Source organism: Thalassophryne amazonica, chromosome 23 (genome assembly GCF_902500255.1).
Source record: "Thalassophryne amazonica chromosome 23, fThaAma1.1, whole genome shotgun sequence".
Lineage (NCBI taxonomy): Eukaryota > Metazoa > Chordata > Actinopteri > Batrachoidiformes > Batrachoididae > Thalassophryne > Thalassophryne amazonica.
Window position 1 is genome coordinate 19,226,312 of NC_047125.1, and position 22,640 is coordinate 19,248,951.

General features: G+C 40.1%; 1 protein-coding gene across 7 annotated transcripts in view; it reads right to left on the bottom strand.

Moving 5' to 3' along the window:
- Window positions 1-22,640, bottom strand: part of LOC117504540 (collagen alpha-1(XXV) chain) — a 245,334-nt gene that overhangs the window by 103,734 nt on the left and 118,960 nt on the right. For all 7 annotated transcript variants that reach the window (XM_034163992.1, XM_034163990.1, XM_034163987.1 and 4 more), the window contains exons 3-4: window positions 15,894-15,938; window positions 7,825-7,832 (exon numbers count right to left, since the gene is read on the bottom strand). In XM_034163992.1, coding sequence (XP_034019883.1) covers window positions 7,825-7,832; window positions 15,894-15,938 — 53 coding nt within the window. The remainder of the gene's footprint in view (window positions 1-7,824; window positions 7,833-15,893; window positions 15,939-22,640) is intronic.

A 22,640-nucleotide genomic window follows, 5' to 3' on the forward strand; every position in this document is an offset into this window, starting at 1 on the left:
TCTCACGTCTCAACTCCCTCTCACCTTGATCCTATGGGTTGTAACAGACTCTCAATTGGCTCAATCGTGGATATTAACATATATTTCACTCGCACAATTCAGTCGCAATTCAAGCTTGGTGTAAACTCAAATAATAGATCACAATGGAGAGCAGCCAAGACTTGTGAAAGATGACAAAATGTCATGATCTTGTGGGTCACATATAGGTCTCAGTCTGGTGTATACGGGGCATAAGAAGTCTGAATGTCTGGATTTATGATTATTCTGAATCAAGACAAATATCCAGACTTTCAATGACTTCTTGGACTCAGCCATCAGAGATACATCTGTAATGAAAATGAGCTTTCACTTGTCTTGACAGTGATGCTCACATCTCTGGATCCTTGGTCCATTTTATCACAAGACGGTTGAGCAACGCCGATACCCAGAGGAAAATTTTACTGTTCAGTGTTTGAGGTTCTACAGCTTGAGAGAAAAGTGAGATTCTCACTTCAGTTTCTAATTATATTTTATAGATTGATGAAATATTTTTTGAAACGAAGGCAATTTTAAGCACGTTTCCTTTCTGGAGGTAAAGCAGATATTATACAAATAAGCTATGAAGTAGAGATTTTTTGTTGTCTGTTTTCCAGTCAAATAGTGCAATTTGAAGTCTCGTTTTGAAAAAGCCTTAACGGCAACGTGTTTACCCCCCCCCAAAAAAACCCACCCTCAAATATTGCAAAAATGTTTGCAATATTTCACAAAATTGCAATAAACACACTCTTTGCCATTATAGGTCAGATTACAGAGAGAAAGAATCATGAGACATGCTAAAATACACTGTGCATTATGTGTGGATGAAATTAGATGAAGATTTTGTTAAACCTGACAAGACAAGTTTTTTTTTTTTAACTCAAAGGGCAACATTTCGTAGGACTAACCCACCCATCCCCTAGACTATGGGAATTACAGTTCTTGCGAGGACCTTGCTGGTGTAACAATCACTCAATGGAAACGCTGTCATTTCACCGCTGTGTTTTGTCGATATTCTGAAAATATCACTCAACTTTTGCGCAAATCTATAATGGAAACCCAGAGCCTAATTTTGGTTTCACATATACCTCATAGTTGTGTGTTAGAAACAAGATTTCAAAACTGTTTAATTTATTTCTAATTTTTCTTTCCCCTGTGTACCTTACCTGGAGACCTAAGGTCCAAATCTTTGTGGTCCTGATGCCTAAGACGCTAACCAGTGACCTAAGATGACTTCTTTGGTATGAGGTCTACTCAGATGATCTTTGGGTACTGCTTAGAACAACAGAGTCAAACAAACAGCTACTTAGGGAGACTCAGATGAGAAGTACTACTTGTATAATGAGGAATCAGCTATGACATGTTGGACATGTTTCGATGTGATCCGGGACACAGATGTCTCAGTGTTAAGGACCCCAGCAACTGGAAAAGACTAAGGGAACATCCAGAACCCCAGTGACTTGGACTGCTTTCCTGCCTGGGTAGCTGCCATCCAGATCCCAAGGCAGTTCCGTAGCATGGTGAACACAGCACCAGCACATGCTCCCAGACCTTTCCTACATATCAGACACACTCAAGTGAAAGTGGTGGAAATGATGGTACTGTAAATGTAATACTCATACTTGCAGTAAATAAGACAGATGTGCACCATTGTTCTCATCTTATCTATAAAAGCCAGATGTATGTAAGTGTATGTGTGTCCGCTTTTGACTGGCATGTTGCCAAGCAACAATGACTGCAACTGTAGAGCGCAGACATTGTTCATAAACAAGGTATGATGCAAAAACAACGTATTACATAGTTACATGTTTGCATCTGTCAAGTTCTGCACAGGAACCCTTCAACACTTTATCATGGGCGCTGGGAGACTGATGCTAATGAAGCACAGGGATGCTAAGGTTAGGCAGGGATAGGAAAACCACATTGGAAAAATGATTTGGGAATGGCATCTGGTTCCCATATTCACAGTGTATCACAATTAGCCGGCATAAAATGACTTTAATGTGTCCGTTCACGTTTGTGCATCTGCTTGCTGTTACATTTTGGATAGTCTTGGGGAAGTAAAGAGGATGCAGTACGCACACGTGCACGTCTGTCATCGAAGCTCTCGTGATATTAATGTGATCGTCTCATTCAGCGACAAAAGTCATGTGTTTACATCATTGCTAAGAAGCAAAGCCACTTCAACAGCTTTAACAGCTAATGGCGAGAGCTAAGCCAAGCCTTTTCTGTGCCGCCCGTCAGAATATTCCTGAGCCATAAAATTCTTCTTGTGTGTATCAAACGACGCGCCATGTTCCAGTTGGAAAAGTTTTTTTTTTTCTGTTGACTCAATTAGAACCACATATTGGCCACTTAAGGGAAAATTCCTCTTAATCCAAAAGCCGGAGTATTTTCTGAACGTCGCGTGCATCCCAGTCATACTGAGCTAATTGCTCTACTGAGCGAAGGCGGTGACAGTCAATTTTCACCATGGCGCACCACACATTAGGCTTTTTTTTTTTTTTTGCTGACTACTTCAAGTCACTCCGACCAAAGCAAACAGTTCGCCTGAGTGCTGCCTCTTGTCATCCGCTAACAGCCGAGCATTGCTGATGGGCACGACATGACACAGTAAAGGTCAAAGTCTTAACGTCGTCACACGCGGTGCCAGGAGGCCTCCCGGGGCGCCAATGCCCTTGTGTGCCCAAATGAATGCTGTCATGTTGGATAGATCCACTTTCGGCTCACGGCAGGCGTTTTGGTCGCTGCAAACCTTCACCGAGCGCCACGTTTGGCATCTTCTATGCATGCAAGGGGGCGGTGGGGGCGCTCCTCTTCTTTTTATTTTTTGATATATATGGTACCGACTCAGTCTTCTTGGGGGCAAAGTGATCAAAGTCCAGCTGGAATATGTTTTATTAACAGGTGTAGGAACTGCAGTGCATAGAAGAAGATGAAAGATGAAGGGTAGCGGGTGCCAGGGCTCCTCAGCTTCACCCCCCCACATGCCACTAATCCGTGCGCTGCAACTGCATAATTCATAGGCTGTGACAGATCATCCTCGACCTGCGTTGTTGGAACCTCAGCCGCGCTGCGGTGAAGCAGGGAGGTGGAAACTTGTCAAAACCAGGCAAAAGCAACCTTGCATATCTATTAACCGAAACGTAGTTACCTAATTGGTGTTCTGACTGAGCACGTGCAGCGCTCAGCTGGAGTTTTCAAATCTCCCCCTCCCCCCATGACTGTATTTCACAGTGGTCTAGTTTCTTTCTGTGTCTGAATCATTTTAATTTGTAACGGCAGACAGTCTGTGTTCAAAACGTCCAGTCGCCACGTGGTGTTCTACGCTGTTTCTCGCTTGACTGGCGCTAAATGGCGTGCACGAATAGTTGTGGGTGCCTGAACACTAATCGCCCCTGAAGGCCAGCAGGAAGATGAGAGAAAAAAAAGTTAAAAACTTCACCGCGGCTACCCTTATGTCACCTTTATGTACACCAGAAAACATTTCTCTGGCTTCGGGCGATTCGCTCTTCTCGTAAATTCAAAGGTACCGCTTTGACCCGACATTCCATGTGAGGGGGAGAAGAGATACCCACACATCACAGCTGACCCAGCGATCCCACGTGAGGCCGACGCACAAGTTCAAGTAGCAGGGAAAAAAAGAAGCAAAACAAAGCAAATCGATTTTCCATTTCCAAAGCCATCATGTGCCACCAGTGAAGTTCTCTTTTGATGAGTTCTGATTGAGGAGATCTCGTCTCTGTCTCCGCAACCGCAGGTCCCCCGCCTGTTCATCAGTGGCTGACTAACGATAAGTCGCAGAGATCTGTAATGACTTCCCCAGTTGGTTTGTTTGGCTCAGAGGACTGTGAACAATTTCCGTGAAGGTTCCCAGAGTTAAAAAGGGAGCTGGTGAATATTCATCGCTGCGCATCCTCTGCTGACACCTGGGTTGGCACGGCACATCTTAAACCACATGAGATCACTTACCACCATTTTTTTTTAAAGAATTTAGCATGGTGGGTGTAGCGGTGGTGGTGGCGGTGGGGGGTGTATTCTCTTAAAATTCTGAACCAACTTTGTTGACAGTTGAGTGACTCATTGTCAGGGCACTGCAGTCTGGGAAAAAAATTTTCTTCAATAAAATTCAACCAGATTTCAGTCTGTTTTGCAAATTAACCATTATTTTGAGTCTAATATTGAAAGGAAACTCAACATTTCCTCTGTGCACCACTTGAACATAAAAGGGTGCAGAAGGTCCATTCAGACACAGATTCCAAACTTTGCAACAAAATCATAGCTCCTAGCATCTCTTTGCCATGGTGCCAAAAACAAGCTTATTCAACTACATCCGTAAGTTACCGTTTGCTGGTTTTTCCATTTAGAGCTTTATCATTTTTCTTAAAAAAGTACATTTTTATACATTGTGTGAACTTAATCGGACACTGAGACCCAAAAATTCCAGATTGCGGTGTACCATGCACCAAGCGTCATTATTACTACCAGCTTAACAAAAACAAAAATGTGCCGAAAAGTCAGACAAATATGAATTGAGAGGAAAAAGCAGCTGGTTCATTTAAATTTCATTCTATCCACTGAAAGCCAGAAGAAACAAGACACTCGAGGGTGCCTCAGTTAGGGAATAACCCTGTTGTGTCTGATGATTTGCGGACTTCTGCTGGTTAGACGATCAGAAATTGAGCGGAAATTGTATATTCTGTAGCATGGCCCAAGCAGAGGGTCACCCCTTTGAGTCTGGTCTGCTTGAGGTTTCTTCCTTAGAGGGAGTTTTTCCTTACCACTGTTGCTCTGGGGGGTGGTAAGGTTAGACCTTACCTGTGTGAAGCACCTTGAGGCAACTCTGTTGTGATTTGGCGCTATATAAAGGAAATAAATTGAAAAATAAATTGAAATTGAGCTTTACGGATATTTGCAACCATATAACAGCATGAACATCCGCAAATCATCGGACACAAGGGGGTTATTCCCATTTTAATCCAATTCTATTGCTTGCACGGTTTATTTTTCTGTAGGTAATTTGGTCAGCAAGGCTTACTGTGAGGAAGCGTCGCTCCAACAGCGGTCAGGGCGTGGAGTAATCCACCAAATGTGAAACTCCATCAAATGTGAAACGGTAATTCTGTATCAGAATCCACATCGATACTTTCGCACGGTAGTTTAAATTCACCCATTTCAGCAGCGGTGGTACGCGACTTTCTCTCGCTCTCAACTAACAGCGCTAACAGCTAGCAGCTCACGCAGCCCGTGTTCTGTCGTGCGTGTCATCGCATAAATCGACAGTTCTGTGTCCCGACAATACATCCACAGTTGCGCGGAATACAGGAATGATATTCAACAGGAATGACATCTCATCAGAACACTGGTCAGGGCGCAGAGTAATAGATCCAAATGTGAAACGGTCAAATATTTTGCTACTGTTACCCCAATATTATACAGTCTAAAATCTCACACGATTAACCAACTGGATTTGCGGAAAAAAATGTAATTGGATTAGAATCAAGGTTGAACTACAGCCTTACTGTATATGTTCTTGCAAAACCAATGAAAGTCAAACTTTCACTTGAAATTGAAAATGGCCAGCCGTAGCTCACCATTTTCCAAAAAATAGTTCACAGTGTCGCATTTCTACAAATTGCGCTTACCTGACTAATTTCTGTTTCATATGCCAAGTGTCAGTTGTATCTGCAGACTTTGCGCAAAACCATGACAGAACACTTTGAATTTGAGCCCTGCACAGGACTAAATTCTTTATCCCACTCCCGCTGAATTTCGGACCATTACCACCCGCACCTGCAACATGTGTTACATTATTGCCCATTCCCGCAATGTACCTGTTCAGTCCCACCTGCACCCGTGAAATGCTGAGAATTTATGCCTGCACAGTGCTAGACATGCATTCATTTTGTGTCTCCTCCCATCTTGAGAGAGAAAACACATTATTTAGGCTCTTAATAAAGAGATTCATAGGGTTGTTTGTTTCAATTTCCTGGCCTGTATGTCTTTTGATGCACTGGTCAGGAATATTGCTATTTGGTTGGTTTTATTTCATTTTAAAGACAGTTTCATGTGTGTGCCATATATGGGCATGCAGTGTTGCTACAGTAACTCGCTGCACTATGTCTGCGTCTCTCTCTCTGTATGTGTACCTGTTTGCTCCTGTTATGTCCGCTGCTCTTGCTAAGTGAAAGATGTTCTATTTAAGCAGAAATTAGCGTGTGGACACAGCATACTTTACACCATTCTCCTTTGTTGACTGAGTCATCCTATCGCTTCTGTTAACGCAGTGATTTGTTTTTATCTGGCCGCAGCGAAGTTCTGACCGCCCACTCATGCCAGATTTGTGTATTCCAATGCAGCTCTCTACTCTGAACCCCAATCTTTGTCCGTCCCATGATGTTGTGAAGAATAAACCTTTCCAAGTATCAATATTGAAACTTAAGTTTCACAACATAAATCCTCTCCTTTTCACAGAAATGCATTCTGGACATTAATGTCTGGACCAGAGATAAACTGGTGTACAAATATCACCGTTGCCCAGGAATGCGATCTAGCACAGTTTGATGACACCACACTGAACTGATACCACGTGACATGCAAAAACAACCGTAGCTTGGCCACAGTATGACTAAAATAACCTTGGTGCTTTTGGACAACCTCCCGGTGATGTCACATTGGACAACATTATGGGCTCCACGGAAACACCAGATGGCCTCCCAGCCCCTCCAAGGTATGAACAAGATTTCAAACCATGACCTTCTGGGTAAGTGGAAGTGAGACTTTACCGCTTTCTTTGTAGCAAAAGCAGAACTCCAAAAAAAAAAAAAAAAAAAAACACTTAGAGCACCTTCTACCTCCAACAATGACTTCATGAGAAAATGGTTTGCTGGTTAGAACTGCAGGCCTCGTCACATATTTCCCGTCATTTAAATGGCTAAACTACACCTTGCCCAAATACCACGTATCAAGAATCCCATAGCTTTTCGAGCACATTCTTGTGCATTACAAACATTTCACACAACAGGTTGTGCGCATCGTGCTCCACTCAAGACATCTCAGAGTTGGATTTTATTTGTCAGACGCAAAGCTCGGCAAGAGAAGCTGAGAAGAAAGACCACCTGCACACACTTACGGTCCACAACCCCGGCAGCGGGTGTCTGCGAGGGCTCGGAGGATTAACTTACAACTTTTACAGCTCAGTCGGCACACGCTTTTATACCTTTTCAATCACACTTGCCTTCCGACTATAAATAATTTTAACACAACACACACACACACACAGTGCGTGGTTGACCCGGTTAACTGTCACAAGCACCAGTGCTCGTGTGTATGGTTCTGTCTTCATCTTGTGGGAAGCTCTGAAGTTTTCCATTGAAAGGGAATGAAACTGTGATCAGCCGGCAGCCAAATGAGGTGAGATAATCCCTTTGGGTGCAGGGAGCTGGGCGGGAAGGAGGCTGGTAGCAAGCATATTAGAAACCAGAGTGCCCAGATGACAGGCAAAGAGTCACAACTTGGGGGGAAAAGGCAGGGATGAAGGGATTATTTTAATTGTATAGTCAAATTGCAAAGAGTATCGTAGTCAATTTTGGTCAAATTTCTTTGACACGTTATAAAAACTTTGTGTTAGCTTGCTTTCCAATTTTCGCTACAATATTTTTTATTGTTTCATATGTTTTTGAAAATTGTTTGTTTTAAAGCAAATTCCCCCCAAAAATTCCTACAGTAACTATAATCCATTCTTATGTGTGCTTTGCGTGTTGGAGACTTTACCTTAACATGGAGAATATATGAAGAAGGCATACTTACAGGAGGGCCTGAAAAAAAGAGGGAAAAAAAAATTTGTGGTCAATGGATTTTCACCAACAATCAGCAAAAGCATACATAACATTCATTTTAGATATTCATATCATAAAAAAAGTTAACTTCACCACACTTATTTTTCTGACTCCAATTGATGCAATCAATGTGTTGAGGATATGATTAGTGCTCACTGCTAGCATTTCCTTTCCTTTCGAGAGCGCGTATCAAAACTCCACACAGATAGGAACTGGATATAGGTGGAATCAAACACCAGACTGTCTTGCTGCATGACAAGAGTGCTATCCTGCTGCCCAAATTAAATTCTAACAGCAGTTAGCATTAGCATATGTAGTGCCCTTGTAGCAAACATGGTCACACTGACCAAGGTTAGCATGAACATATGCAATGAATGCTAAACTCACAGTTAAGCTACGTTTACATTTAGCCCCGTTTACACATAGACGGTTTTGTCGGCGGGTAGTACGTAGACCGAAGTTCGTGGTAGTTCCGCATGTTTTCGCGGTGGAAAGGGGCAGAGCATTTCGCCGGCGTTTTGACTGCCGTACTAGCCGCAAATACGCGGATAAAATGCTGCTAAATCCGCCGAATAAAGCGGCGTTTTGACGCCGTAGCATCCGGCACATGTCAGGCAATGGGGGTTAATACCCAGTTCTATCCTTTACAATCGCAGGTTAAGACGCACGTGAGAACGGCGGTGTTCTGCTGCCGCCGATAATGCCCTGTGTACCGCTGGATTTATCCAGGCAAATCCTGCGTTACTCCAGGAACTTTTGCATATAGGCACCGCCCCCAGAGTATAATAGGCTGAAGCAGCAGGAATACATGCCTCTGTCACTGCAGGGGGAGGGAAATCATACTCAGCCTTTTCTTCTCCTTCCTTTTCCCCTCCTCAACGTGTTGCTCCGTCTCCACCACAGGGCTACCCTCTGCTTCTGAACCAGACCTCTTGGTAAGTCCTTGCCGCTGCCAATTTTCTTTTAAGAGGCATACTGGAGCTTCTCTGCAAAAATATCTGGAGCTGGCCGCGAGTGAGAGGCCTGCATGCAGCGCGCTAGCGTTTTTATATTGACCGCCGCCTATCGGCCGTTTGGAACGCCGTTAACCGGGAGGTGGCTTTTAGAATGGCATACTGTCCGCTAGTGCCGCCGTTTTGTCTGCATCTGTCGCCGGTTATAACACCCTTGAGGACGCAATGTGGGCTCTATCGCCATTTTACACGCCGTTGATTAGGGATACAACACCGGCCGCCAATTATGGCGGTGTAAACTGCGGCACTACAGGAAGGGGCAGGATGAAACGGCGATTAAAAAGTATCAAATGTCGCTGTTCGCGTTGTCTGTCATCACGCGAATTCTCCGGGAGCGCTCCCGGAATTATTCGACATGTTGAATAATTTTTTCGACGATTCCCGGTAAAGCCAGAACTAAGCCACGCCCCCTAGTGCCGGCGTTAACAACGGCGTGTGATCCTTAAGCTGGCCAAAAACTCTTCCGGGACGCTTCCAGGAGCTCTTACCGTCTATGTGTAAACAGGGCTTTAGCTACAAATGTCAGCGATGCACAGTTGGCTTCGTCTCTTGTGCCCGCTACATTTCGCTAAGTTGGCTGGTAAATCACTTCACATGTGTTATCAATCATCGTTAGTTTTAGAAGCCTTTATTACTCGCTAGCTTTTATAAAACATATGAGAAATATTAGATATACACAGAAACAGCTGTTTCGAAGACTTTTCCGCCATCTTGAATTATTTTGTTCCAGTGAACAACCAGCTGACATTTTGCTACCCATGCCCTCTGATTGGCAGATGCCGTGTAGCCTTGTTCAGTACTTGAATAAAATAGACTTCAGGTCTATTTGGCCTAGCCTAGCCTAGCAAGTAATCACATTACCTCGGTTGATCGCGGTTGATTGCAATTAATGTGACCACGCCTTTAGCGTAGTTATGTATGCTAGCAGCAGTGAGCATTTTGTTGAAGCAATAAAACATGCCAAGCTAACATAACACCCAGTATAAATGGCAATAGTCTCCACATCTGGAAATCTGGTAATTCCCAGAAAACTTTGATTCCTGTTTTTATACTTTGTTAAATTTTGCTCATCGCTGTTGCGTTATTTTTTTTTTTTTTTTTGGAAGGGGGGGGGCTACGGCATCAGTACTACAAGCTAATTTTGTTGATATCTCAGCATTTTTCATGTATTCATCACTGAAGACAAGCCTGGTGATCATATGTTGCATTTGAAAGCGGTCTGTATACTTGTTAATTTTTTTTTTTTTTTTTTTGTGAGATGTCACCCCGTCTAATTACTGTTGCTCAAAAGGACTGTGTGCCAGTGCACCCCAGGACTCCCCAGAACCCTGCAAATCATTTTAAGTCTTTATGTTTTTATTAAAAAGGAACCCAGCTGGTAAAAAATAATCTTTGTTTTTTTTCCTTTCTTTCAACTGTTATGTCCTTGAACTGTTCTTCATGACCAGAAAGAAAGTGCAAATCGCTCCTGCAGCTGGGGCATTTAAGGAAGCGTGTGCCAAAGGCTCACTGGGCAACACTTCTGTGAGCTGGTTTTATGGATCACAGAGTTTCAGTCGACCACTTAACGTTGAACACTGCTGCTCCAACGGTGCATTTTTAGACTTGTGGCAATTTTGTCAAACGGCTCAGGAAAAGGTGCTCAACTTGCAAATTTTTAAAAAATAAATGAAAAGAGTGCAGCGTGTTGAAATGCACATAACAACCACAAAGACACAGATGTGTTCAAAGATTACTAATGACTGAAACTGACAGCCTAAAGTTACAACGAAAAGGTGAAAAATATCAAAAATAGGATAAAATGTGAAACCATTTGCCCTCAATCAACATATGAGACTTGCAACCGCTTCATGTATTTAAAATGCCCGAAGCTGTGAATCATTTTCCGAAGCAACAGTGAAACATTTTCTGAAATGATTGTTTTGTTAAAATGCAACAGAACTATTCTAAAATAGTGAATCCTTTTCTGAAGCAATTGATTCATATAGCAGCTGGAGCTTTTCAAAACAGTGAAACATTTTCTGAAGCAATTGTTTCATTTGTACGGAAGTGTATTGCATTCACTGGATTAAAAAGAAATTAAACCGCTGATCTCATAATTACAAGAAAAGTTCTCAATTATGAGAAAAGATATAATTACGAGATCTTGATCTCGTAATTATATCTTCTATATCTAAGCAATTGCAAAAAACAGCAAAAAAAACAAAAACAAAAAAAGCCTGATCTCGTAATTACGAGAAGAGAGCTCGTTATTACGAGATCTTTACTCGTGATTACGAGTTCAGCGGTCTAAATTTTTTTATTCAGTGAATGCAATACGCTTCCGTACATTTACATTTGATTAAACCATTTAAAACAGTGAATAATTTTTAAAACAATTGATTAATACAGCAGTTGCAGCTTTTCGAAACAGTGAATCGTTTTCTGAAGCAATTCATTTATATAGCAGCTGACGCTATTCAAAACCGAGGAACATTTTCGGAAACAATTGTTTCATTTACATTTTATTGAACCATTCTAAAAAGTCAATCATTTTCTGCAGCAGTTGATTCAAATAGTAGTGGAAGCCTTTCAAAGCCGTGAATCATTTTTTGAAATGATTAATATAACAGATGGAGCTTTTCAAAACAGTGAAACATTCTCTGAAACAACTGTTTCATTTACATTTTATTGAACCATTCTAAAACAGTGAGCAATTGTTTTAAACAATTGATTAATATAGCAGACAGAGCTTTTCAAAACTGTGAATCAATTTCTGAAGTAATTGATTCATATAGCAGTAGGAACTTTTCAAAAGACTGAATCACTTTCTGAAACAACTGTTTCATTTCCATTTTATTTAACAATTTCTTCAGAAAATAATTCAGTGTTTCAAAATGCTTGAAAGCCTGAAACGACTATGATCAAAATTAATTCATGGCCATGCCCACACAGGTTTCAAAATAACCACTTATATACCAAGCATTCGTTCTTCTTCACATAAGGAAAGTATGGCAGGAAATGTTTAACACTTTCCAGCAGGGACTATTTCCTAGGCCAGTTTGAGACAACCAAAATGTTTTTCATTCTAAAATCTGTCGTCCACAATTTTCCTTTCCATGAGTTACCATTAAACAAACCAGAGACTTTTAATGAAGTATTCCATTCACGGTTCAAGCGTAGGTAAATATCACTGTGCTGTTTCCTATTTGTTCTCTCAGTCGGCTGCGGCCAAGCCTGGTTGAAAGCTTCCTGCCGCGTCCGTGCAGCTCAGAATGCCTCAGAACCAGTTTGTGGGGAAACTTGCGGCGGCTTCGTTACTTTGGGTTCAAAGCAATGAATTAAACATGCATTCCCTCAACATTCACTCGTGCTGAAAAGTTAAAAGAGGAAAATTAGACTTGCAGAAGGCTTACGGTGCAGAATGCAGAATGCCTCTGCCCATCAACGGCTGACTTTCACCGAATTTCTGTCGCATAAATTATGTGTTGGGCGAGAACACACATTTTGACAGAAGATTCCAATAATGCAGCATGGTGCCATTTCAAGAATTTGCTTTGAATGTTTCTGTGGGTGTTGCCATTCATCTTTTTTGCTTGCCATCCTATTCAAGCAGTAATTGTAGCAAACGTAACTGAACTATAATTGCATGGTCATGTGCAGAATCACATTTACAGCAATTGAAGTGACAGAATTGAGAATTATATTCAATCAAAGAGAAACCAGAAAGTATGTCATATATGCTGGATATTTTTGCAACAATGTGAAGACATGCGTGTTACAGATTGTGTTGAATTTTGAGGAACTGCACTTTGGATGTTAATTTCTTGGGGATATTAATCTTTCTTGGACTGTCAACATGACAACTTAAAAAAAAATATGAAAGATACAAGCACTATAGAATAAAAGAATGTAACTGTATTGCCTTTTTTAACTTTCACTTTTGATGCTTTGTGTGCTTCTTACCCTGCGTGCTGCTATACAATGCTGCTGGAACCTCAATTTCCCTGAGTGAGTCTTCCCAAGGGATCAATACAGTTCTATCTAAATGATATGTTCATAATTGTATTTTTCATGTATGTCATGCTTGTACAAGGTGCACTAAGTAATGTCAGAAGTAAGACCTTGAGCCTTTTTTATGCTGTTTTTTAAAAAGTTAAATATATACAAGATACAACTTGTACAATGGAATAAAACTAAATGTAATTTTATGTAAGGTAACCTTTTTTGAACCTGGTCAAATTCAAGAGTAAGACCTTCAACCTTTTTTTTTGCAACAAAATTTTGAAGTTAAAAAAATGTGCAACAAACTATCACAACAAAATAAAACAATGTCATTACATGGTGCAACAGTTTCATGATTGTATTTTTGATGTACATTAGCTGTTCCTGCATTAGCTCAATCTTAAGAGTAAGACCTCAAGCCATTTCTTGAACAAGATGTTGAAGGTAAAAAAAAAAAAATACTTGTACAATGGAATAAAACAGAACAGTCATATATTGTAGGTACATAATTATACATTTCATGCATGTTAACTTTACTTGCTCAAGGTTGAACTAAGGAGTAAGACCTTGAGCCTTTTTTTGATGGGGATAAAAGTGCAAATGCAAGCAAATATAAGCAGTATACCATGGAACATACGAAATATAACATGATGACTCATTGTTCTTGTCTTTCATCAATCATAAGCAAAACCTTGAGTATTGAAAGGATTCACTTTTATCTGAGAATGCTTCAATATATTCAAACATGAGGTTTTATTTTCAAATAAAGGATAGTACAAAGTAAATTACAGTAAAGTGGCCTGGAAGGGGGGGCAGGAGTATGACCTTGGCCCTTCATTAGCATACCAATAAAGGGTGCTTGAAAGTGTCACATTATCCACAATTTCAGAAATGTAACAGAGTTCATCAGGTGCTTACGAATGACCTATTTATGTCTTTTTTTTTTTTGAAAAGTGTCAAAATTGAAGTCAATTACTGGAATAATCCACTGTGGTTCAGTTCTGATTCACGCCGTCATAAAGTAAGCGACAAAAGCACCATTGTTGCAGTTGGTCTTTATTAACAAGTCGTTTGCCAGCTCAGATTGTGTGACTGGGTACGACTGTGCGTTTCCAATAGACTTGTGAGCAGGAAGCGCTCCCATTCTCGACATTTGCTCCAGCTAGTCAGTAAGCGCAACCCAAAATCTTGAAATACCCTGGCACTGCGTGCGTTCGTTGGAAAGTTAAGCATTGAATAAACAAAAGCTGCAGTATCTCAGATCTGCAGCCAAGCAGAACATTGTACCGGTTTCTGTCTGTCATTTGATATCTCATTTGAATTTTCTTCTTCAATCTTCTCTGAGTTTCGGTCTGGGGAACTTCAGCATGAAGAAAAATCTCAAAGATCTAAAGTGAGGCAGTCACAAAACACTGATCCATGACTTGTACACTCAAAACCCAAAAACACACGACACGGCCACAAATTTGAATTGAAATTGATTTAGCACATTGTCAAAAGGTTGTCGGCAAATGACGTTGGATTACGAATGCAATTAAATTCTCACGTACCTGTTTGTTTCTCACGCTGCCTTTCTGCACTACCTCACTTTTAATTTTGTTTTTTTGCAACATATGTTCTTGGCTGGGGTCCAAGTGTACCGAGTCAGGGTTTGTGAGAAAAAGAACAGATGTGGTTTAATTGGAGGTGGCCTAAACACATTACAACTTGTAAAATAGTTTTATAATTAGTTGTTTACTTTTATATTCAAGTTAAGACTGAGTAAACCCTCCATTATAAATTCCATTTGTTTTCCAACCAATTAGTTCTTACATTAATTAATTAATTTTTACAATTTGTTGGATTTACACAAGTTTGTTACTTTGATATTCAATTAACTTTATTTTCAGTTTATTTTGTATCCGTTTGTTTCATATTCAATAAGCTGTTCATCAGGAGGTTTTGCATAATATTAAGTTAGTTTGTACTGGAGTTAGCTTCAAGTTCAGTTTTAGATTAAATTAGCTTTTTAATTAGCGTTATGTTCAGTTAGCTTTTTAGTTAGCTTTATGTTGAGTTAACTTTATGTTCAGTTTTGGATCAAGTTTGCTTTTTTGTTAACTTTATATTCAGTGTTAGCTTATTAGCTAGCTTTATGTTGCATAAACATATGAGTTAGCTTCATGCTCACTTTTACATTAACTTAGCTTCTTAGTTAGCGTTATGTTCCTTTTTAGATTGAGTCAGCTGTTAGCTTCATGTTCGCTTTTAGATTAGGTTGCCTTTTTAGTTTGCTTTATGCTCAATTTTAGATTTGGACAGCATTTTAGTTGGATTTATGTTCAGTGTTAGATTAAGTTAGCTTTTTCGTTAACTTTACATTCAGTTAACTTTGTACTTCCCATTTTAGATTTGTTCAAATTTTTAACATCTGTGTTTTTTGTGGACAAATTAAAGAGTTGGAAGTAATAATTCATAATCTAGCACACACACACACACATATATATATTAAAGATAGTGTTGGCTGTAGGGCGATATGCCCTTTAAGTTCAGTCTTAACAGGGTTAGTGACAGAATGGACACTCGAGTCATTACAAAAACATTCAGAGAGTCCGAAACCACACAAGGTTGGAGATGGCATGGTGCTGAGGGGATATCTCCAAAAGTACGCAGCAACGTGGTACTTCAGGGAAATACTCATCAATCTCCATCATTTAAATCGTAAACGTCACAAACTGTGGTCCCTTATATGCCAAAGTTGAATGCAAGTACATCATCACGGTGTCTGAAATTACAGAGCCAATCATCATCATCCAGCTTTTACTGTGAAAATCTTGTGTTTCTATAGCAACTCAAGTTGAAACAATTGCATCCAAGCGAAACCACTGGGCTACAAATTGCACATCTAACCTATTTTGGCCTCCAGAGATATACACAGTGCACTTTTACATGAGTTTAAATGCAGTGCAATTTGCTGATGCTTGACTGGATTATTCCTTAAACATTCCTCAGTTGAGTCTAGCGTGATCTTTGACCACAAGTATACAAAAATAAATGGACATACCAGGTTCTCCATCGCGGCCTCGTCTTCCTCGCTTTCCCGGAGGTCCTGCGAACAGAAGAATACGCATGTTTTAATTGGTAATTTGACTGTCTTTTTGCTTGTGTAAGGTTCAAGAGTTTCAGGTTGTCCTTATGTTCAAGTCAAACCACCTTACATAGGATGAGGAAGACACAGGGGGAAAAAATGTTGCCCCTGCGCTACGAATACCTCAAAATCTCAAGGATCATTAAGTATTTAGGCTTTATTTACATATAAACTGAGGTAGAAAATGGAAACGCATGCAGACTTGCCACAAAAGTGAGCTTTATCCTTGTTCATTTCTTCTTCTTTTTTTTAGTTTGGTGTTTTTCCTTTAGGCTTGGATGACCTGCTTTTTAATTTGTTTATCTAGTTGTTTTCCCCCTGTTTCCCATTTTCCTGTCAACGATCAATCTGCTAAAGCACAGCTGGAACAGTAAAACAATTACACGCTTTGCCAAGTTTTACACTTTCAAGACTTGGGTTGTATTGCATTGCATGGCGGTTGAAAGCTAAATAAATAAGTCTCTGGAGCTACGATAAACTCTTTCGTCCCATCTTTGCAGCTCCTGGAAAGAAATTTCCTGCCACTGGCATTTGTTTGCTCTCTGCCCTTAAAGTGTGTGCATTCACACTTTGGAAGGAGAGTAAGGTGATGACTTTCAGACTTGTTGGAAATTCAAGTGGAACTTGAATAACACAGTCGCACATGGGCTAAAGAAGAACTGTTGACTGTGCTTCTATGGCTAATGTGTTGAAACTGTGTATCTGTAAAAAGAAACTGGAATTTGCATTCAACTTTAAACATGCCAGTGCCTACACACCAACAACATGGCCTTTGGAACCAAATTGAAATCTTCCCAGTTTGGGTTTGCACCACAGAAAATGCATCCAAACGTAATGGGCATAAACTTTTTCTTTGTATATTTGTAAAGGTGCCTTGACACTTGCATGCATTTTGGCTCCACACTCCTGTGCAATTTGTCTTGACAACGCCACCCGCTGTGTTCCCAGTTGGATGCTGTGCTTTGTGCACTGGATGCTGCGTATGATTTCTTCCAGGAATCACAGAGGACCATTTCATCTGCAGTTTAAAAGCTAATTATTTGTAATGTTTATATTGTAATGGCTTGGTAAAACAGTTGCATGTTCATTCCTTCTTATGAGTAGCTATAAAAGTATGTTCATGTTAGATTTAACATCTCAATATAATCGTTCAGATGAGTTGCACTGTGACGCGCTGACACAGTCACTCGCACTCATGTTTTTTTAATTGTTTGTGCCATGTTCATGTGAAGTTCACATAATTAATGCATGACAGATTTTGAACATTTCAAAATTGTCTTTGTGCACTTGCATAAAGCTGCGCACAGTTTACAATGGTTTACAATGAGTTTACTCTCCTGCATGGCAGATTGCGTACCAGTGCACGGATCAAATTCATACAAGTGTCAAGGCACCTTAAGACTGAGGGCTCTGGAGCTGATCTTTGTGGTCTCTCACATTTTGGTACAGTGGTCTGCTATAGGATGGGTAAGTACATATTTGAGTTTTGTCACAATCGTACTAGAATCCCAGAAGTTATTGGTCTTCAAACTTTGTCATGCAAGGGGGTGACACATAGAGTAGCAACATGATTAAAGATTCTCTCATTACCTGGAGGCAAATAGAATATGAGAGCTGACCTTCAATTCAATTCAATTCAGTTTATTTATATAGTGTCAGATCACAAAGTCACCTCAACACACCTCATATGGGTAAGGTCCAACCTTACCAACCCCTTGATAGAAGTTCCAGCAGAAGATCACCACAACCAACTTACGGACAGATATCATGTTCTGGTTCATCGCTGTTCAACAGGGTGGAGGGTGCTTATCTTTCCAATGGAACATCCATCTGGTGCTTCCTAAAGTCTCCTGGGATCAGGTTTGAAGCTGAGAATGATTCTCAAAGACGTGGTAGAAGAGGCAGAATAGGGGAGCTTCTGGAACCGGCTCTAAAATTACGACTCCAAATTCTAAAGTATGGGGAAAGCAAGGATCCATGGGGCAGCTGTAGGCAGCATAGGGAGTCATTAAGTATCTCCTTGAATCCTGGAACACAACTTCACCTCTGTGTGGACTAGTGTATGCTGAATTTTCACAACCAGAATCCTAAAAATTTAGGGCTAACATTTGCCATTATTAGATGTACTTTCAAAATGTACTGGGGTTAAAAAAACAAACATTTTTCACCATTTTGGATGCACCACCAATTTTGGCACCCAAGCTGAGCCAATGCACAAGATTCCCCCAGGACCAACATTATCACCAAAGTTTAACCTAATCACAGTCATGCAGTTGCGAGCAGTTTACAAAAACTACACACTTAATGTTCATCAAAGATGCAAAACTTGGCTATATGATGATTCCATGAGATTATAAATTTGAAAAAAAACGGCGATTCAGCATCCTTAAAAATAAATAAATGAATAATTTTTTTAAAGTTTAAGTGCAAACACGCGCAAAAAAGACACTGTTCTCCAAAGGGCACAAACATGAAATTTTGAATAAGTGGATATTTTTGTATTTCTGAAAGAGTGCTGATAGATAAACAGGTCCAAACATAGAACTAAACCCCTCGGTCCATACTAACGGTAAAATTCCAATACCCAGACCTCCCACCCCATTCCAAATGGGACATAATCATCTCCATTTCATTTGTGTTGATACGACAACTTCGTTTGCTAGCCTTTCAGCAGTCTCTGCACAAACATTACAATGGTGTATGAGCAAGAAAATAAAAAGAACTGGGTTTTACACAATATTTCGGTGATTTATGACACCCCACATGTTATTTGGGTGCAAACTGCAAGATTATATTGCACAACTCTTTGTATGATGCTTGGTCCTTAATTTGATCCCACTGTTTGGCTCGGCTTCAGCCTCCGAACTCTGCTCCTCTGGACAGTTTCCAGAATAATGTCAAGCCCTGCCAGCAATGGGTCCAGGCACAACATAAAGTATGAAACCACAGGTGGAGTTTGATTCTCAGTTTATTACGGTTCACATCAACCCTGGTTTCTCCGTAGGTTTGTTTTTCGGATTTTAAAAGAACCAGAAAGCGGTTTACTGCATTTGGCGGCCGCTTCATTATTGCTCACTGTAAAGTGTCATTGAAAGACACTCGACACTGACCAGAGAGGAATATTTTGTGTGGCGATACGACATCCTCCTGATTTAGTGGCATGTTTTTTTATGGCTGTTGAGAAGCAAATGGGCAGCATATGTGAGTTGGTGGTCCAGACAAAATACTCAACATTATTTTCAGATATCATCATGATTAACAAGATTCTTCATAATATTTTTCATTCTGATTATAGACTGGAAGGGGAAGTCATACAATGCAACTCTACCAGTACAAGACACATGATTATGAAGAGTACATTCCAACAAAAAACCCTGTAAATTTTGGTTTTTAAACAAAACCAAAAGCATAAATTAAGAATAAGAACTAAGTATGGAGAAATAGGATTCCAACTGGGAGCTGAGGGATGTCAGGAGGGATGTCAGGATGCCTGTCAGGGCAACAATAATCATGCTTAAAATTGTTATTGGTCTTTTTTAACTTATGGTGTCTCAAACAAAGTGGCATCTTCAAAAAGAAAACAAAGAACAAGGCACAGAATTCCACAAATATAGTCAACTATTGCAGACTTATTCTCAAACCTTTATGAACAAGTCCAAAGTGCTTTAGAACCAAACAGTCTCAATCAGTTTGTAGTTTGTGAAAGTATTTTTAGAGAGATGGAACAAACGCGACCTTCAAGTGGCGTTGCATAATGGATTTTTAAATGGTGTCATTTGGTGGTGAATGTACTCAGCAATATGACTTTGTTGAAGGGGATGCACAACAAGCTTTATCTTCAGCCTATGCCTTTTCAACTAACCAAAATAAATATTTTATTCAATAAAAATATATGTACTTCAAAAATCTAAGCAATTATTTCAAAGTGACCAAGCATCATCATGATTGAGGTCCTCATACTTGGTGAGCCTCATGTCTGTCTTTTTGAAGTACTGCAATCTTGATTTGACTGATGCTGACAACTAGCCCGAGAGTCATCACCAGATCTCAATCATTGAATCCAAATTAGAAATCTTCTCGATCACGGGTCATCCATAAACTGTAGGATTGAAGTTTTAGTTACAGTTGTGGATGAGATTCAATGTATTCTTGAGCAAGAAACTAAAGTCCACAAACAAACTGCTGGACATTGGAGTCCCCCCCACCACCAACCCTGTACAAATTTAGAAACAAGCGACGTAAGAAGAAGAAGGACCAAAAAGTTAAAAAGTAAAGTAAATTTCAAAATTAGATGTTTTTTATTTATTTATTTATTTATTTTTTTGATGTCACAAGTCACAAATGTGACAAAGGATTACAAGCTTGGGAAGAAAACCCAGAATCCAAAGACAATCTCCCAATAAAATTTCATTAAAATCCAATCCATTACATTTTAAAAATAGACACCTCTAATGCACACACTTGCATCAGTTGGTAGAGGCAATTGGTAAAAATCACTCAGAATTCATATTTCCCAAAACCTGGTTGAAATCTGCCTATCCCTTTGAGATATTCTTCTCAATGCTCTATAGAATGGAAGCCACAGGAGAAACAATTGGGTTAAAGCACCAAAGTTACTGTGTGGCAACAGACAAAATTATCATTGGGTCCACAAAATTACAACTTCATGCGGTCAAGCAACTGGCAAAAATGTAAGCAATTACCAGGAAAGGTCAATGTACCCTCTGAAGAGTAGTAGTTGTCACAAACCAGCAATCTCAAGAATCAAAGTTAAGACTGCAGTTTTTGTGGAAAACTAAATAAAGGGTTTTGACTTAATCCATAGAATGCTGTTTGTGCAAAATACCAATAGAAGAGGTGATTTTAAAAGTATTTTACTTGACGAAATCCCTTGAAATTGGCAGCACTGTAAAATGAACTGGATCAAGTAACGGCTGTCTAGTTTTTGAGATCAAGATGTTCATAACAACATGATTTCAGCTCTGCACTGCCTGGCATGAGACATGTCTTGTTTATATATTGAAATTGCACGTTGCCACGAACCATCATCGGGAAAATATTGATTGGCTCCGACCAGCTGACAACGCTGCACCTCTGCTCAATTTCATTTTCCTCCAAATCAATGGGCGCAAACTGTACCAAGCCTCATTTACAATACCAGCATTGTTTCAGAGCTCAATATACATAATCAGACCACTCAAACCCTCTTGCATAAAGAAATACAGCGATTGCTCAGTTTGCCAAAAACAGCAAACCGGGTATAGCGTCCAACATTCATAGTAAATCAGGTTTAAAGAGAAGTGGTTTGGATAATTCTGAACAAACCCAGCTGCACCTTTTGAGCTAAGACACTCGCATATATACACAGACACACACAAAAAAAGAAAAGAGGATTGACTCAACTTGTGTGTGTTACAGAACCAAACTTGAAATTCTGCACAACAAACAAGGAAATAAGCGTCGTACAAACATATAAAGTTTTGACGTTGCGTTCATTTATCTACACATTGTTCACGGTTCATTTTCTGACAATTTTTCCCTTTGCCGTCATGCCGAATTGTCAACAATCAGGATCAGGAATTCCAGGATACCAGATATGCCACATGCCACACTTGCTGTTTACACACAAGCCATAAAGATACAGTGTTTGCTATAAATATTTGCATGTAATGTCATGGTGGTACAATACTCCCAATGGCAGGGTTTTGGAAAAACCGATGTGATCTCCATTTGGTGGCTTTTGATTCAGATATGGTTGATTTAACACTGAAGACTGAATAGATGACTGACACTAAAATGTAGTTTGATTCTTAAGATGTTCAGCTGCCAAAAGACTCAACATGTCTAGAAATATAAAAGAATTGTACAATCAGAACAACATCGACTTCTTTTAGATGCTCCCTTTCTGCTCGGGGCCACCACAGTGGATCTGGTATGGATTTGGTTACGCCAGATGTCTTTCTTGATGCAACTCCACATTACATGGAGAAAGACAAAAAAATTCACCAAGATTCCCATGACAACTCGAAGGAGTTTCATGCTTTGGTGGCTCCAAGTGCAGAGGCTGTTCATGCAACAATTGTTGCAGGGTTGCATCAGGATTCACAGCTGTCTGGTTGACAAAACTGATACCAGAGGTAATTTGCCAGAAGGACATGCAGGGCACTACAACCAGAAGGCCAAAGGGTCTCTAAGTCCACAGCTGAGATTTTGGGACATTAGATTAGGCATTGTGTGGTGTAAACCAAACCTGCCTGGCATACAGACAATCCCAACAATGAAGATTAGTGGTGACAGCATTATGCTGTGGTAAAACTTTTCAACAGCCAGGGAAGTTTGCCTCGATATACCCTCACAGCCACTTTATTAGGTACACCTGTTCAATTTCTTGTTAACACACATCGCTCATCAGCATATGGCAGCAACTGAATGCATTTATGCATCTAGATGTGGTGAAGACAACTTGCTGAAGTTCAAAACGAGCATCAAAACTTGGAAGAAAGGGGATTTAAATAACTTTGAATGTGTCAATGTGCCAGACTGGCAGGTCTAAGAGTTTCAGAAACTGTGGATCGACTGGGATTTTCATACACAGTCATCTCTAGTGTTTACAGAGAATGGTCAAAAAAAGAGAAGATATCCAGTAAGCGGCAGTTGTTTTGA